Below are 18,476 nucleotides of genomic sequence, written 5' to 3' on the forward strand. Positions count from 1 at the left end.
AAAATCTTCAAATCATGAAACCCTACTTTTCATTCAGGTAATCAGGATCGTACGATACACAGAGTCACAGACTTTGTTTAGCAAAAATTAAAATTAAAGTAGGGGGAGTTCTACAAAACTCTTAATCAAGCCAATTCAAGTCCGACTCAAGCATCATTTCAATTTTAATTTTAAATAAAAATAATCTTTTAGTAAAATAATTAGCCACGTATCTCAATAAAAATACTTCCATTCACAAACTTTATTTTAATATACAAGGAAATTTTTTGTGGGGCGCAGTCTTGTGGGGTCTAATTTGAACTCCTTTCTCATTTTCTTCTTTTGAAAATTTGTACAAACCTTTGATTCTTGAGTCAACTTATTACCTAACTCAACTCGTATACATTTATCACATATCCAATTCCTCGCTACGATCCGGACCCAGCTGTTTGGCGCCCTTAGCGTCAATTCAAGAATCTCGTTTGGATAATTTCCAAGTTCCAGTCTGGAAAGCCCCGAGATGTTCAAAGCACAGGAAAGAGACAAAATTATGGAGGGTATTTTCGTCCACTAACTTAGCATGTCAATTGTCAAGATCACAATTTATGGCCCCAAAGCGGAACTGCATAAACTTGTGACGGCATGGGTTTGTCACGTGTCAACCTATCCATGGCACGTTCAAAGCATTAATCTCCATTGTCCTTCCATGCCTTTTCACCTTCAACCTCACTCATCTTCGTCGTCCAATCTCTTTCCCTAGTTCCTACACGTTACCCTCTTCTACGAATTGTGAAATTCTAATTACCAAATTACCCTTCCATCTTATTCGGTTTTACAAGAAAACCTGGATGAACCATTCGGGTTCGGGTTTGGATCAATCACTTGGCCCAGCGAATCCTTCATCCTCTTTGAACGGGTCAATACCTATTTGCTAATAAAGTATTACGGCAACGGCGTGTTCACTCATGATTGGTTACATAGCCTGTTGTTCACGCCTGTTTGTAGCGGATTCGGAGTGATTTCGGTGGTTCTGGATTTGATCTTATCCGTCTTCGGAGTCTCTCGTGTGAGAGAAGGTGTGCGTGGAAACTTACGAGGACAAACCGACAAAAAAAGCCATGACAATACCCCTCCGTGCCTCCCGTAGTGGTGGAAGATAAGAGATCACTTCTGGTCACATCTGCTCACGTGTAATTCACACGCGTGGCTCGCTCTCATGCATTCACTCACGTGATTCTGCCGTCGCTGATTTGTCCCAGATAGTACACGCTGGCCTCTTCTGTCCACGTGGCCCATCCTATTAAACGCTCTTCCCCTTATCAACCGCAGTGAATTTTCTCGTGTCCTTTTGCTCCCCTCCGTCGCCCCGCCGAGGGAAGAAAATAACAACACGATAGAGAGAGAGAAACTACAACAATCTTGCTGAATCTAGGGTTCCGAATATCTGATTCAGAAAGTTTGTTTTGATTTTCCTTTAGAAAGGAAAGATTGGTTCTGTTGGTGAATGGCGACACCATTGACGGGCCTTCAACATAGAGATGGAGGTCTATCTTTAATGTCTGGTCCCGTGAATCCGGTGGATCCTTCTTCACCCAAGGCTTGCTTGAAGAATTCCGCTCTAAAATCTCCGTTTCTTATCTTCCTCTTCTTCCACAAGGCTATCAGGTCCGAGTTGGATGGGCTGCATCGAGCTGCCTTGGCTTTTGCGACTGACCGGAACGGCGATATCCAAAGGTTGTTCGAGCGGTATCATTTTCTTCGGGCAATCTATAAGCACCACTGCAATGCGGAGGATGAAGTATGTTGTTCAATTTCGTATCTTTGCTTGTCTTGGAAATGATTGATACTGAGAATTTGACAATTGAATTTGAAATCTCCTACCGCTCGCTTCTATCCTTTCTTTTCATTCTTCGTGTTAACTAACATGTATCCATTCTGTTTGTATGCTATTTTATTTAATTTATTGTGTGGCAAACGATTTTTCTGTGATTAACATTGCTATGCTGCCATCATTTGATTTTTAAACAAGTTCATCTCTGATTAATTTCTACTCCTTAATTGGTTCGATTTCTCTCACATGATGTTCTAAACACTTCAATCTTTGTGTGGAAGTTTGACTTATGCTGTATCCCTTGAGTTCTATATGATTTTAATTATGGTTTAGGGGTAAGAATATTGATGGGATATGGGATTACCAAATGGGCAATATCCATCCACTAGATGCTTGATACCTGGTGCTTCTGCTTGCACAGAGAATGTTGAAATAACCATATAAAAATGAAAACAATAGCACTCCTTGCAAATCCTAATTCTCCTAATGGAACTACCAAAACATAAACCTTCTATATGCTAAGAAATAGATCCATAACTTTTTAATCTTTTGCGTTCTGGGTGTCATGTCTTGAACAAAAAAAAAAAAATTCCCTAAAGAAACTTAGTTAGTTTTGAAGTATTAAAGTTCCTCGTTCATTTATCAAAAAACAAAAAAAAAAGTATTAAAGTTCCTCGTTTTTGAAAGCGACCCAGTGTTCTAGGAATTGATATAAGGTTAGACAAAAGGGAAGGCATCATCGAAGGGAATAAAGGGGGACTCACATCCCTTAATGCAATGTTGCAGGATAGTCTACGAGTTTTGGGAAGTGATTGAAGCACCAAAAATTGGACTTAGCAACCCTGGGAAAGTGATTTACATATGGGAAATATATTTTAAATGTTGTTAAAATAATTATATGTTACTGTTCAATAAATGGTTAATATTTCTTGATTATAGATTATGCAAGTTATAATATATGGGTATATAATAGCTTGTATCATTAATGTTGTAAGAACACCATACAAATATATAACAGATGGGAGGCGGGTGTGAATATCTCCTATATCACTAAACATTATTAAAACTATATATATATATATATATGCACAAAAAGTCTCATAGGAAAGTAAGACACGTGGTGAATGTCCCTGAAGAGTTGTTAACTGAAAGCCATGAGTGAGTCATTGCCATCACTTTCCTTGGGGGTCGCTTCCTATGTAATGAGCACTACATTCCATCCAAACCATTTCATACACTTTTACTAAAATCCTCTCATGCTTTACAAATAGATTTTCATACACCTGGCCCACATTCCCTATTGCATCCCTTTTGGAAGATTTAGATGTCTCCAATCTTGTTTGCAAATCAAAATTTTAAAGAAAAAAAAAGGACCTGGTTTTTGTTGGGCTGGATGGTCTATCTGATGCATTTTTATCTGAATATGAAGTTTTTTTCTTTTTGATCTGCAACAAAGGAATGATTTCATTAATAAAACTGAATATGAAGTTAGGGTGCCATGAAGTTGGGTCTGGTGCAGCGTGGGTCAAAAAACATTTAACAATATGGTGTTAAAAACGTGATGAAACAAATTTATGCATTCTAATTTTACAACCACTCCCAGTTTGAGGATGACTGTTTAGGTCTTTTTAGGATAGGTCAAGAAAATGATTATATTAGTAGAGGCAAAAGGGGGAACCCCAAAGAAGAAGTAAACTCAACCTTACCTTTTCCCAAGCTTGAATGCTCTTGTGGAAATAGTAATGAAACTATGCAGATTATTTTAATGCGTCTAGGTCGAGGAAGTTAAAATGAGAAGCTATGTAATGTTAATAATATGTAACATCTGTAATAAAGTATTTAAACTTAAGTCTGAAGATTTCCTTTATTAAGGCGAGCATGTGTATTCTGCATGCACCCCATCGGATGTCTGAACATAAAATTCCACAAGTTGGAAAGAAAGAAAAAAGAACATACACTGGATACTATATATCACACATGTGCAATGCAAGATAGCTTTATGATTGGCTAATTTGGGGTGTTTAACCTGAAAATCTGTTCTTCAGCCAAACCAGCCTAAGCTTACTCAGAAAAAAAATGAAGTCTTAACTTGATCACTGTCAACCCTTGAAAGGATTTTCTGATACCTATTCAATTAATACAATAAAGCATGGGAACTTCTTTCACATATCTATTATTGCCAGCATTCCTTTGAACATATTCTTCAGGCTCATTAACCAGAGTTTGTAATTACCATGATATTAAACTGTAGGTCATCTTTCCAGCTCTTGATATACGAGTGAAGAATGTAGCGAGGACATATTCCCTCGAACATAAGGGGGAGAGTGATCTATTTGACCAATTGTTTGAGCTGTTGAATTCAAGCAAGCAAAATGATGAAAGCTTTCGAAGAGAATTAGCTTCTTGTACAGGAGCCCTTCAAACATCAGTTAGTCAGCACATGTCTAAGGAAGAAGAGCAGGTATCGATTTATTTCGTTTATGTAAAATGAGTTCTGTATTCTTTTCCAAGTCTCTAACCAATTATTTATTCATTTTTTTGGGGGGGAGGGGGAGGGTTGGATCTCACTGTATTCTAACAATCTACTGAGTAAACTGTATACCTTCTAGCCAAGTAGTTCCCCTTAAAAATAGCTAGGATCAGTTGAAGTTCTACACAAAATTGAAACTAGAGTTTCTCATATGTAGATACCCATGTCAGACTAATCTCGAAAAAAGTAACTATTTCAAGTTCTGTAGCATCTCGTTTTGTTCATAATGTTTTTCTTTTCTCTTTCAAATTCTTGCTTTAATACCTGGAATTTACAATACTTCAGTTGTAAGGTATCGTATCCTGCATTTTACTTTTATTATTGTTCCTGCATCAGCAGTGGCTGTTTTTTACTAGTAAGCCTCGATCAATTATGATATCTGCAACCAAAAATACATCAGGCCATCTGACTGTTATCACTACATTCTTCCAATAGCTGGCTTGTTTTAGGAGTGTCATCATTCTACTTTATTCTATATCTTTCCATAGTTATTCACCAATTACTTGGCAACCTTATAAAGTACCCCAAGTTTTTAAGATTTATCAATTTTATTCTATTTTTTTCCCACATCAACTTGAGACACTACCAGGAAAAAAAAAGAAACGGAGAACTATAAGTAAAACTAACCTGGTAGTAGTCCTTGATTTTTTTTCTTGTGTACATGGATAAGGGATTCTGGACTTTCAGCCAACAATCCATGGTAAATTCTTCTGCTGGATGGAGATCTTCTAGCATTTCATAGTCATTACTCATTAGTACGATTGTTTCATATGGGGGCAAAGATCCTTATTGTTTCTTGTCCCTCAACAGCTTCTTCCTAGACTACACTCTAGGCAACAATCATTTTCATTTGGAGCCATGCCCCTTCTATTTGTTTGATATTTTGTCAAATAATATATTCAAATCATGCCCCTTATCTTTGATTTTGGCAGGTCTTCCCCTTGCTTATAGAGAAGTTTTCATTTGAAGAGCAGGCATCATTGGTTTGGCAATTTTTATGCAGCATTCCTGTGAATATGATGGCAGAGTTCCTTCCATGGCTTTCTTCTTTGATTTCATCTGATGAACGTCAAGATATGCTTAAATGCTTGTGCAAGATAGTCCCAGCAGAGAAGCTTCTTCAACAGGTAAGTGTTAATTCTGAGCATGTTTTATTCACATTTCTTTTCTTAATTATTATATGGATTGACTGAATCACTTGTTTCAATGAAGGTTATATTTACATGGATAGAAGGTAAAAGTATATCCACTGTGACTAGTTGTCAGGAAAATGATCAGCTCCAGTGTTGTGTAGATTTTGGTTCTGGGACATCATTTGATCGAACTGAGAAGGGGCAGTGTGCATGTGAATCTTCCAAAACTGGGAAAAGGAAATATTTGGAATTGAAATGTGATATTACTGATTCCACTGGGGCACATCCAATAAATGAAATCTTGCACTGGCACAATGCCATAAAAAGAGAGCTGACTGATATAACAGAGGAGGCTAGGAAGATACAACTTTCTGGAGATTTTTCCGATTTATCAGTCTTCAACGAGAGGCTGCAATTTATTGCTGAAATTTGCATCTTTCATAGGTATCCCCATTCATCAATGATGTTTCCCTTTTAGTGCTTTTTCTTCCCCCCTCCTTTATAGGAAACAAATTTTATTAAAAGAAAAAAGTGATGAAACAAAAGACAGATCTAACAGTGTTATCCACAAATGCAAGAGATTCTCATGAACCATCCCGAATGAACAGTGAGCGGAATTCTTAGAAGACTTTAGAACAACAAGCCAGTTGAAAACCATTGCACATAGATGATCACTGGTTCCAGATCTGTGGAAACTGCATCCACTGACTTTACCAACTGAGCTCGTCACACACATACACGTATATGTCCAAACATACTTTTAATGTGCCTCTATTTTCCTAGAATGTGGATTTACTGACCCCTCCGCCTCCCCCCCCCCAAAAAAATAAAGACCTTCAAAACCTCATAGGTCCTCATCAGCCTGAAAACCCCACAATTTTCAACATCCATGTGAAAATTTCTTTTTCCAACTATGCCTAAGTTATCAAATAAACTAATAGAAATATGCACTTGTGCTTAATGCTTCTTTTGACTATTTTAGAGAAAAGAATTACTATAACTTTATTTTTACCATATCAGAGATTATTATGATTGTGTTTTTATTTTTTCAATTTGTATCTTGCCAAATGAGCTTGTGTCTCTCGCTGCAGCATTGCTGAGGACAAGGTTATATTCCCTGCAGTAGATAAAGAACTTTCCTTTGCCCAGGAGCATGCTGAAGAAGAAAATCAATTTAACAAGTTTAGATGTTTGATAGAAAGTATACAAAATGCTGGAGCCAACTCTACTTCAGCTGAATTTTATGCAAAGTTATGCTCACATGCTGATCAAATAATGGACACTATACTGAAGCACTTTCATGATGAGGAAGTTCAGGTTAGCTTTCTTTCTTGATGCAATAAATCCTTCCAAATCTGGTCTTCAAGGGCTTTCAACTTGCATGGAAAAGGACAATTCCTTTTAAATTTGTTGGAAAGCTTTATGGAGTTATCCCTGGATATGTACAAAAAGTGGCAGTCATGCCTATTGGAAGATATGCAATCTCAAGTTATCATTTTCTTGACTTGAAGTCTGTATAATCATACACCCTCTTCTTGTCCCTATTGCCCATTGGAAGATATGCAATCACAAGTTATCATTTTCTTGATTTGAAGTCTGTATAATCATACACCCTCTTCTTGTCCCGATTAATCAGCTAATTAGTGCCTTTCATTCTTAGGTTCTTCCACTTGCACGAAAGCATTTTACCCCCAAAAGGCAGCGAGAGCTACTATATCAGAGCTTATGTGTAATGCCCTTGAAATTGGTGGAGCAAGTCTTGCCTTGGCTGGTTGGATCACTAACTGATGAAGAAGCAAAGTCTTTTCTCCTAAATATGCATTTGGCAGGTTTTATATTTATCCTATGTTTTGACTTAGTTGCACAAGATACAATTTGCTTTGTTGTAACTTTATGACAGTCAAAGTTTATGTGATGCAGCTCCAGAATCTGATGCTGCCCTTGTTACACTTTTCTCTGGCTGGGCATGCAAGGGTAGATCCCAGGATATGTGTTTGTCTTCAAGTGCACTCGGTTGCTGTCCAGTGAAAAAGTTAACTGAAATTGAAGACGGTGTTATTCAACCATTTTGTGCATGCGCTTCTGTATTAGCTGACAAGGAAAAACCAGCATCCAGTCTAGCAGAAGATGACAGAAGGCCTGTTAAACGTGGCAACTTCTTAGGGTCATGCAAAAATGGAGATGGAACTATCAGTACATGTAAACAGTCCCTTAGTAAGCAGGCTTGCTGTGTCCCAGGGTTAGGAGTAAACAGCAATAACCTTGGAATGAGTTCACTTACTGCAGCAAAGTCTTTGCGCTCCTTGTCTTTCAGTGCTTCTGCTCCTTCTCTTAATTCCAGTCTTTTTATTTGGGAAACAGATTTTAACTCTTCTGACATTGCTTATCCACCACGACCGATTGATAATATATTCAAATTTCATAAAGCCATTCAGAAGGACCTGGAGTATTTAGATGTTGAATCAGGGAAGCTTATCGGTTGTGATGAGACATTCCTTAGGCAATTCAGTGGAAGATTCCGTCTTCTGTGGGGATTGTACAGAGCTCATAGCAATGCTGAGGATGAGATAGTCTTCCCAGCATTAGAATCCAAGGAGACTCTTCATAACGTCAGCCACTCTTATACTTTGGACCACAAGCAGGAAGAAGAACTGTTTGAAGATATTTCATCTGTTCTCTCTGAACTTTCACAACTTCATGAAAGCTTGAATAGGACCAATAACTCTGAAGACTCAATTGGAACTAGCTTTGATTCTTGTACAAATGAGTTTGATTTGATTAGAAAGTACAATGAGCTTGCTACAAAGCTTCAGGGAATGTGCAAATCTATAAGGGTCACTTTGGACCAACATGTTTTCAGGGAAGAACTTGAGCTATGGCCATTGTTTGATAGACATTTTTCTGTAGAGGAGCAAGAAAAAATTGTTGGCCGCATAATTGGGACTACTGGTGCAGAGGTGCTCCAGTCAATGTTACCATGGGTGACTTCTGCACTTACTCAGGAGGAACAAAACAAAATGATGGATACATGGAAGCAGGCAACCAAAAACACAATGTTCAGCGAGTGGCTTAATGAATGGTGGGAAGGATCTCCTGTGGCATCAGCACAGAATGCAAACTCAGATAGTTGCATTTCTCAAGGTTTTTGCAATACCCACTTTGTTCTGCCATTTTTTTTGTTAATACGTGTTAACTTTTGTATGTTTTGTTTGGGAATAATGACATATTTTGAACAAGATTAAGATTTCTGCCGTTAGTTTGTAATATTCTGTGGGTTTATATTGGAAAGATTTTTTTTAATGTATCTAGGTTTTTGTGCCCTTTTAGGCTCCAATATCCAAGAAAGCCTTGACCAGAGTGATCAAATGTTCAAACCTGGCTGGAAAGATATTTTCAGGATGAATCAGAGTGAGCTCGAGTCAGAAATAAGAAAGGTTTCTCAGGACTCAACCCTTGATCCAAGGAGGAAAGCATATCTTATTCAAAATCTTATGACTAGGTTTGTTTCAATGATACTATTCTTTTATGAACCTCTAAACATGCAATCTTGTTTAATCATGAAGCATTCCATAACCTAACCATTAAGTGGGTTATGGTAGTCGCTGGATAGCTGCTCAGCAGAAGTTACCTCAAGAAAGAACAGAGGAAAGTAGAAATGGTGAAGCTGTATCTGGATGCTCGCCGTCATTCCGGGATCCAGAGAAGCAAGTATTTGGGTGTGAACACTACAAAAGAAACTGCAAACTTGTTGCTGCTTGCTGTGGGAAGTTGTTCACTTGTAGGTTTTGCCATGATAAAGTGAGTGATCACTCAATGGATAGGTAAGTTAATAATTCAAGATATATAGGTTTTTGATCATTTACAAGATTGAGAAAGCTTTGATAATTCGAAATAAAGCTAGTAAAAGTATAAACATCCAAGTCCATCAATGAGCTTTGTTCAGACTGCTGTTACAGTAGTCTGAACAGGAAGAGAAGGAGAAGAAGAAGAAGAAGAGAAGAAGGGTCTGTCGAAAATCTGATGGTTAACCCATCCAATCAACCCCCTTAATCTATATTAGATTCTAATAATGTTTACAAAGACAGAAATGCCCTTACTTAAGTGTGGGGTAGAGTAACTCTAATAACACTACCACATAAGCAAGTTACTTAACAAACAGAAGACTAAACTACCCCTATTCGGCACATCTTAACACTCCCCCTCAAGTTGGAGAGAATATGTCATATAATCCCAGCTTGTTACATAGATAATTCACTTTCCCTGAGCTTAGAGCTTTTGTAAACAAATCTGCCCACTAGTCATTCGAGCCCACATGTTCTGTATTTATCTCTCCAGCAAGAACCTTCTCTTTTACAAAGTGGCAATCAACCTCTATGTGCTTTGTTCTCTCATGAAAGACATGATTGGATGAGATATGGAGTGCAGCTTGGTTGTCACAGTACAATTTCATAGGTTTATCCATGTGAAACCCAATTTCTTGTAGGAGATTCCTCAGCCACACTAATTCATAGATAATGTGAGCCATGGCCCTACATTCGGCTTCGGCACTGCTTCTGGCCACAACCATCTGCTTTTTACTCTTCCATGTCACAAGATTTCTTCCAAGAAATGTGCAATAGCCTGTAGTAGATTTTCTGTCATTCACTGAGCCTGCCTAGTCTGCATCTGTATACCCAGCTATTTCAAGTTTTCCTCCTGGTTTATACAATAGCCCATAGCCTGGAGCTCCTTTCAGATACCTCACAATTCTAAGGACTGCATCCCAGTGAGGTATACGAGGGTTTTGCATGAATTGGCTCACCACACCGATTGCAAAGGAGATGTCGGGTCTCGTGATATCACTACTCAACTTAACATTTGGTTCCATAGGGGTCTCAGTCGGTTTTGCACCTAACAGTCCTGTTTCTTCCAATAGATCAATGTCATATTTCCTTTGGCACAGATTCACACTTTGTTTTGACCTGGCAACCTCTATTCCCAAAAAATACTTCAATGTTCCAAGGTCTTTTGTTTGAAAATGATTTTGTAGAAATACCTTTAGTTTGCCAATACCCAGTTTATCACTACCAGTGATGACAATATCATCCACATAGACCACTACTAAAATCTTCCCAACTTTTGAGTCATAGTTGAACACTGAGTGATCAACCTGGCATTGCTTCATTCCAAAACTCTTCACCACTTCGCTGAACTTCCCAAACCAAGCATGTGGAGATTGCTTCAACCCATAAATTGCTTTTTTCAGCTTGCACACCTTACCAACCTCCCCCTGAGCAACAAACCCAGGTGGTTGCTCCATATGTACCTCTTCCACTAGATCACCATGGAGGAAGGCATTCTTTATGTCAAGTTGAAAGAGAGGCCAATCATACATAAGTGCCAAGGAAATTAGGACACGAATGGAACCAATTTTAGCCACCGGAGAGAGTGTCTCCATGTAGTCCACACCATACAACTGTGAGTAACCTTTAGCAACAAGTCTGCCCTTCAGACGCTCCACACTACCATCTGGCAAGTATTTCACAATATACACCCATTTACAGCCCACAACATGCTTACCAGGTGGGAGAGTAGTAAGTTCCCACGTTTGAGTATGTTGAAGAGTCCTCCTCCATTGCCCACCGCCATCCAGGTGAACTAAGAGCTTCTTGAACATTGTTAGGTATAGAAATAGAAGACAAAAGTGAAACAAATTGGCGATGTGAGGTAGAAAGACGAGATAATGAAACAAAATTGGAAATGGGATGGAGTGTAAAACTGCGTTTACCTTTCCGTAAGGCAATGGGTAGGTCAAGGTCTGAAGGTTTAGCAATAGGGGCCATGAGAGGATCCGCAGATGAGGTAGAAGCAGGAGGAGGGGCCGGTGTTGTTCGACGTGTATACACTTGTCGGATTGGTGGTCGTTCAGTGGTGAGTGATGAGTCTACTCCAACAACAGCCTCTGGAACTGAATACTGATAGGAAGAGGAAGAGGAGGTAAGGGTGAGGACAAGGGTGCTTCATGACTTGAGAAGAAGGGTACAAACTAAAAAAAGGTGACATCAGGGCAGACATAGCACTTTTGGGCAATGGGATTATAACACTTGTACTCTTTTTGAGTTCGAGAGTAGCCAAGGAAGGCACATTTAATTGAGCGTGCATCTAGCTTGTCTATTCCAGGACTCAGATTATGAATAAAGCACACACAACCAAAGACACGAGGAGTTAATGGAAATGGAGATAAAGTGGGAAACAAGATGGAGAAGGGGGACCGACCATGAAGAATAAAAGAGGGCATCCGATTAATGAAAAAATATGCAATGAGTACAACATCACTCCAAAACCGTTTAGGAACACTCGTGTGGTGAAGCATAGACCGAGCAATTTCAAGAAGTTGACGATTCTTCTGTTCAGCCACCCCATTTTGTTGAGGGGTGAAAGCACACGAGGTCTGATGGATAATGCCATGCTGTTTTAAATACTGTTGAAATGAAGTAAGAAAGTATTCACGACCATTATCTAAACGGAGAACTTTGATTGGAACACCAAATTGTGTGCGTATTTCAGCACGGAATTTTTGAAAAATGGAAAATAATTCACTTCTTTCTTTCATTTAGTAAATCCATGTCATTCTTGAACAATCATCAATAAAGGAGACAAAATACTTGTATCCATTATAAGACTCTATTTCGATTGGACCCCAAACATCTGAATGAACCAAAGAGAAATGATTCAACATACGACTCTCAACTCTTGGATTGAAGGACACACGACGGTGTTTACCAAACTGACATGACTCACATTGTAAAACTAAGACGGAACCAACATCTTGAAAACCTTGAGAGATGGATGTCCCAGTCGGCAATGCCATTGTAGAGGAGTAAGGAAAGTCTGAAGTGCAATTGAAGATCCACCACCGTCAAGGTAATACAATCCACCAGCTTCATGCCCCCCACTAATCTTCTTCTCCATCTTGAGATCCTGAAAAACACAAGTGGCAGGAAAGAAGGTAACAAAACAGTTAAGAGCTTTGGTTATTTTATTAACAGACATAAGATTGAATGGAAACTTAGGTACATATAAAACGGATGATAAGGGGACATAAGCTATGTCAACATTACCAACACCACATATGGGAGATGAGGACCCATTGGCAAGTGTAACAATTTGTGATGTGAAGGTTTCAGAAAGAGAAGAGAACACACCTGGAGTCCCGGTCATATGATCTGAGGCTCCAGAGTCAATAATTCAGGAAGCAATTTTAGATGACATGCAAGCAATATCTGATTGGGCAAGTGTGGCAGTGGTATGCTGTGAAGTAGTTTGAAGGAACCGTTCATACTCATCACGCGGAACACTCACCATCTCCCTCCCAGAAGTAGATGTAGATGTGGGAGGTGTTCGGTCTGCCAGTTTACTGTCACTAATAACAATCTCGCCTGCTACAACATGATTAGCCCATTTAGAAGGAGGCCCATGTAGGTCATAACAGAAATTCACTGTGTGTCTTTCCCTACCACAATGAATACACTTCCTTGTAGAGTTATTTTTTCCTCTACCACGGCCTCCCCCCGAGTCACGGCCACCCCGACCAATCATGGAATTGCCACGGCCTCCTCTGGGAGCATGACCTCCCCCTCTTGTACTATGCCCACCTTCTCTACCTGTCACAAGTGCTGATCTATCAGACTGTGTGGGGTTCTCTGTCTGTCCCAAAGAAATTTGACGAAGTCTTGAGAATACTTCCTCAAGTGTAGGAAGAGTAGAGCCCCCCAATATTTGAGCTCTAATTGGTTCATATTCCGACTTCAGCCCCACTAAAAATCTTGTAACATCTAGCTGCTTCCTTTGCTGTTGCTGAACTTGAATATCTGGAGTAAGGGGACGATAGACGTTGAGTTCATTCCTTATATTCTTCATGCAGGCATAATACTCTTCTAGTGTTTTGGTTTCTTGTTGTAAACCAAAGTACTCCTGATAAAGCTGATATACTCTTGTTGTGTTATCTTGTCCAGAATATAGCTTCTTAGCATGCTCCCATATATCCTTACTCGTATCAAGGAACATGAAGTAGGCATTGATTTTGGGTTCCATACTATTCCACAGCCAAGTCATGATTTGATCATCTTCTTGTTCCCAATCATCAAACCCTGGAGAGTCAACCGGTAGCTTCTCATCTCTTACATGCTTTACTTTTTTCTTTGCCTTGAGAAAAACTTCCACTGATTTAGCCCATGGAACATAGTTCTCCCCATTCAGCTTAATTGAGGTCATTTGAACCCCTAGGTAGTTGGGGGAAATTACTATACTAGGTTTCTGATCATTGTAGCCATTTTCTATTACTGCCATTGTACTCTTTCACAGTTGCCTCTAACTTTACTTCTCAGCTACAAGTTGATTGATGTTGTTCACAGTTTTATATTTCAGCATCTATTGCAGCCCCTAAACACAACAGTGGAAGCACACACTTGTTCTTATTCACACTACTGCTGACTTCACACACCTACGTCCCACATAAGCATCAATTTACCACTCACTAATCACAAGTAGGCCTTCTTACAACCACTCAAAACAAATTGTGCATCACAAGCACCACAACACAGTCAAATCTGCTGCACCCAGTTCAGACTTGTTTAACACACTTAAGAGGGCACTACACAACCACAGGGAGTTCGACAAGGTCACTGCATTCCACCTTACACCACTTGGCCACTTACAACAACCCTAACACCACTTAACAACATACAGCAGCCCTACACCATTCAGCTACTGCACACACAGCCCTTCTTAGGGCAACAATGAACCTAGTTCTCTAGGTTCTAATAAATACTAACAGCTTCTTGTAGGGTTTCTACCCAGAAATATAAGTAACACTAGAAGAGAGAACCAACCTTCCTTTGAGAATATCAATCAACCATTCACTGCTGAAGTCGCTTTCCTTGTTGAAGAAGGTTATGCGCAGCAGAGAGAGACAATCTGTAATGTTTCTGACCTAGGGCGAGCTAGTTCTCTCCATTGACTGACCAGAAACGAAGGAGAAGAGTCACGAACAATGCTGAGGTGCTTTACCAACTGAAGTAGGTCAGGAGCATGGCTCTGATACCGTGTTCCGACTGCTGCTACAGTAGTCCGAACAGGAAGAGGAGAAGGAGAAGAAGAAGAAGAAGAAGGGTCTGTCGAAAATCTGATGGTTAACCCATCCAGTCGACCCCCTTAATCTATATTAGATTCTAATAATGTTTACAAAGACAGAAATGCCCTTACTTAAGTGTGGGGCAGAGTAACTCTAATAACACTGCCACATAAGCAAGTTACTTAACATACAGAAGAAGACTAAACTACCCCTATTTGGCACATCTTAACAAGCTCAATAGACCTTTCCAAATATAAAAAGATAATAAACATAATGGAAACAAGACTTTGGAGCTTTTACCAACTGAAATTACCTTCTACTCCAAAGATTTTACATTTTTTATTTACATTTTATTCTTCACAGGAAAGCAACAACTGAAATGATGTGCATGAGGTGTCTGAAGATTCAAGCAGTGGGACCAATTTGCACAACACCTTCATGCAATGGATTTTCTATGGCAAAATATTATTGCAATATCTGCAAATTTTTTGATGATGAAAGGTATTATGTTTCTAATTGCAAATCTTACTATTTCAGGGGTATTACAAGTTTATTTATGTAGATTACAAAATCCAGTCTTGACTCTAAAGCCTAAAAGAAGAACAAGGCACATGCCTCACTCTTTGAGATGCCATTTGTCGAAACATGTTTTCCAAACATTAATTAAAGTGGGATTTTCATCACAAGATTGATTTAAAGACCAATTCTAAGTTTCTTATGTGTACAATTTCGTTTTTTTTTCTATTTTTAGTTTGGGGTGCAACATGGACCTTTGGACTGGGCCTATTCAAATTTTGACAAAAGCCCAACCTCAGCCCGGCCAAGTTGCACCCCTATTTTTAGCATTTCAAACACTACTTGAGGTTTTGTTTTTCTAATAGTCTTGATGCATTTAATTTTATTTTTAAGCTCTTAGTACTATGCTCCTTGTTTGTGTGATGATCAATTCCTTTGAGCATTCATATGCAACCTTTTCTTTTATAGTTTAAAATGTTTTTTTCCTTGAATGAATGAGGTCTCATGAGGCTCAAGCCTCTCATGCCTTAATGCTTACACATTTCATGCATCAGGCTATGCTAAAACCAACTAACATTTTTATATCTGATGTGGAATTTTCAGTTTGATGAGAATAAGCTTGTCAGTTCATTCGGCATTAGATGGTTACATATAATTTAACATTAAAATATGTAACTCTTATATGATACAATGCTTATCATAGTAGTTTTTAATCAAGTTTCCATATTCTATCATTTCAGTTTTCTGTTGGTTATAAGCTGCCCATGGTTTTGCTACCTTTGTACAACAATAATTGTATTGGGAAGCTATATGTCACACAGACAATACTCTTAATTTCACAAGATGAAACTTGGGAAAAATAAGAAATACTTTTACTTCTGGACTTTTGCTAGTTTCAAATAATATTTGGCCTTTACAGTTGATTGTTAACATTTGAAACTTTGTTAGGCTAGCCATCACTACCTAACCCCTATCTTTACTTTTGCACACAACTTTAATTGGTTAGCCTTCAAAGGTTGTATATTTCTCTTCTAGATTTTTTTTTTTTTTCTATTGAAGGAAAGGAGTACCATGAGAAATCTGAAAGCATTCTGCTTGATTTAGTTTATAGAGAAGTAGACATAAAGCTTTTCCAACACCAAGTCATAGTAAACATTGTTACTGCCTTAAACTAGGCTCAAGGGTCTAATGCTTATGAAGTAACTGTTGTTGAAACACAGATTTTTTGACATTCTTTCTTGGATTTTTGTGCTTCAGGACTGTGTATCATTGTCCATTTTGCAATTTGTGCCGCCTTGGGAAGGGACTTGGTGTTGACTTCTTCCATTGTATGACGTGCAATTGCTGCCTGGGAATGAAGCTAGTGGACCACAAATGTCGGGAGAAAGGGCTAGAAACAAACTGCCCCATCTGCTGTGACTTTTTATTCACATCAAGTGCAGCAGTTAGAGCTCTTCCTTGTGGCCATTTCATGCATTCAGCTTGCTTTCAGGTATAGCCTGTCTGATCATTTAGCTTCGTACATGGTTTCTTACTCCCTTACTGTTTTATTGATAAGTTGGTTTAATTGAAATCTCCCTTCTTCCGTTGTGTCTAGGCATACACCTGCAGTCACTATACCTGTCCGATATGTAGCAAATCCTTGGGAGATATGGCGGTAAGAGAACTTCTTCCTTTTCTGGGCACAATTGTAACCTTTGTGTGTCTTAAGGCTGCATCTCGCACCACTTGTTAGGGTTGTTATGTTGTACTTCAGTTGCTTATTATGATTAATTAACTCTACTTATCAAAAAAAAGTATACATATTAAAGAGATGTAAATATAATATTGATTGGGCAATTCATTTACCAGTATGGAGGTTGGTTATCTCTGTACATTACTGTGGTAAATTTTTGGGTTAAAGAAAATGGAAGCTGATGTACTGAAACAGGAAGTTCAATGGCAAACAGAACGTTCGTTTTTCTTTACCAACTAAAGAGAAAATGTAAAAGCACTGTTATAATGTTATTGCAAGAAGGATTCACCACCTGATCTTTTAGTCCTTGCCCTTTTTGAGGGTATAAAAAGAAGGAAAAACTGGCAGCACAAAGAACCCAACCAATTATGTTAATTTATTGGTTTCTCTTCAATTTAACCTACGCCTTCAGTGTCGGTGTATAAAAGTCATTACTTGTGTTCCACAGGGTGTGGTTGGGTTTGGTGGAAAGTTATAAGTTATGTTATTATCTTTATTTATTAAATCATCTCTTTCCTTCTCTATGGTTATTGGGTTAAGATTGGCTCGTGGGTATAGCCTAGGTTTCCAGGAAATAATTCATATAAGTTTGTAGATTACAGTAGAGAAAATATTTTGGGATGAAATAGATAATAATTTAATAATACCTCAAGGTAATTATTTTGTCTTGTGAGTTTCTAAAAGTTTGCAAACCCATTCAGGTCTACTTTGGCATGCTTGATGCTTTGTTGGCTACCGAGGAACTTCCAGAAGAGTACAGAGATCGTTGTCAGGTACAATGCCCCAAAATATTTTCTTCATTCATTTTTGTTTTCTCATTGTGCAGGTAAATTAATTATTGTTATTTGGTAACCAATCTAGGATATTCTGTGCAATGATTGTCATAAGAAGGGAACTGCACGCTTCCATTGGTTGTATCACAAATGTGGTTCTTGTGGATCATATAATACCAGGGTGATCAAGAGTGATTTAGCAGATTGTTCATCTAATTAGTGAAGGATTTTTGCAGTATTTTTGGGGGGTTGGTTCAGGTGTGTAAATATTGTTCCTAGTGCCAACTACATGCGGCTGAGTTTGTAAAGAACATTACACTATATAGTCGATTCATTTTTTCCCCAATTTTCTTATGGTGCCAATAGACCAGTTGTCCTCTCCACTTCGTATCAAGTCGATAGTAGCATCTACCTATGTATTCATTTTCGAAATTTGAGATCCCTCAGAAATCAGAATGCAGGCTATTGCGAATAAGTCGATCAAGAAATGGATTATGGATGTATTCCTGGGTGAATATCAATCAGCACCAGGCTGAAGCCTGCAAGGTGAGAGTGTCGTATATAATATGGCTCTGGTAGAAATAAGGATATGTTCAGAAATGTCCATCGATACCCAGCCCAGATACTCCGTTGTGCGTGGCAGGTGGCGAATGGCTGCAAGTGAGAAAATCTTGGCAATGAGAAATACCAGACACTGTCAATAGCCATTCTTATGAAATCATCTCTTCTGTCATGTAAATGGGGAGCCTAGAAGCCAAAAGCTTAAATTTCAGTCATAATATATTCTTCGATTTAGTGTTTGAAGCTAATCAGGAGAACGATTTTAGTTGGAAAAGTTAAGAATTCTAGATATATTAAGTGGAAGCA

The 18,476-nt window shown here is 38.6% G+C and overlaps 1 protein-coding gene across 1 annotated transcript; it reads left to right on the plus strand.

Moving 5' to 3' along the window:
* The first annotated feature begins 1,304 nt into the window (after positions 1-1,304).
* BTS (zinc finger protein-like protein) lies at positions 1,305-17,955 on the plus strand. Its single transcript, XM_088962677.1, has 14 exons — positions 1,305-1,777; positions 4,062-4,271; positions 5,273-5,467; positions 5,553-5,917; positions 6,565-6,790; positions 7,134-7,302; positions 7,394-8,614; positions 8,801-8,972; positions 9,073-9,294; positions 14,949-15,086; positions 16,359-16,593; positions 16,699-16,758; positions 17,538-17,609; positions 17,698-17,955. Exons 1-14 carry the CDS (start codon positions 1,484-1,486, stop codon positions 17,827-17,829), a joined length of 3,711 nt encoding a protein of 1,236 aa, XP_088818803.1. The 5' UTR covers positions 1,305-1,483; the 3' UTR covers positions 17,830-17,955.
* The last annotated feature ends 521 nt before the right edge of the window (positions 17,956-18,476 follow it).

Source organism: Nelumbo lutea, chromosome 1, assembly GCF_056320005.1.
Source record: "Nelumbo lutea isolate HS-2025 chromosome 1, American lotus-T2T, whole genome shotgun sequence".
In the NCBI taxonomy this organism is placed as follows: Eukaryota; Viridiplantae; Streptophyta; class Magnoliopsida; order Proteales; family Nelumbonaceae; genus Nelumbo; species Nelumbo lutea.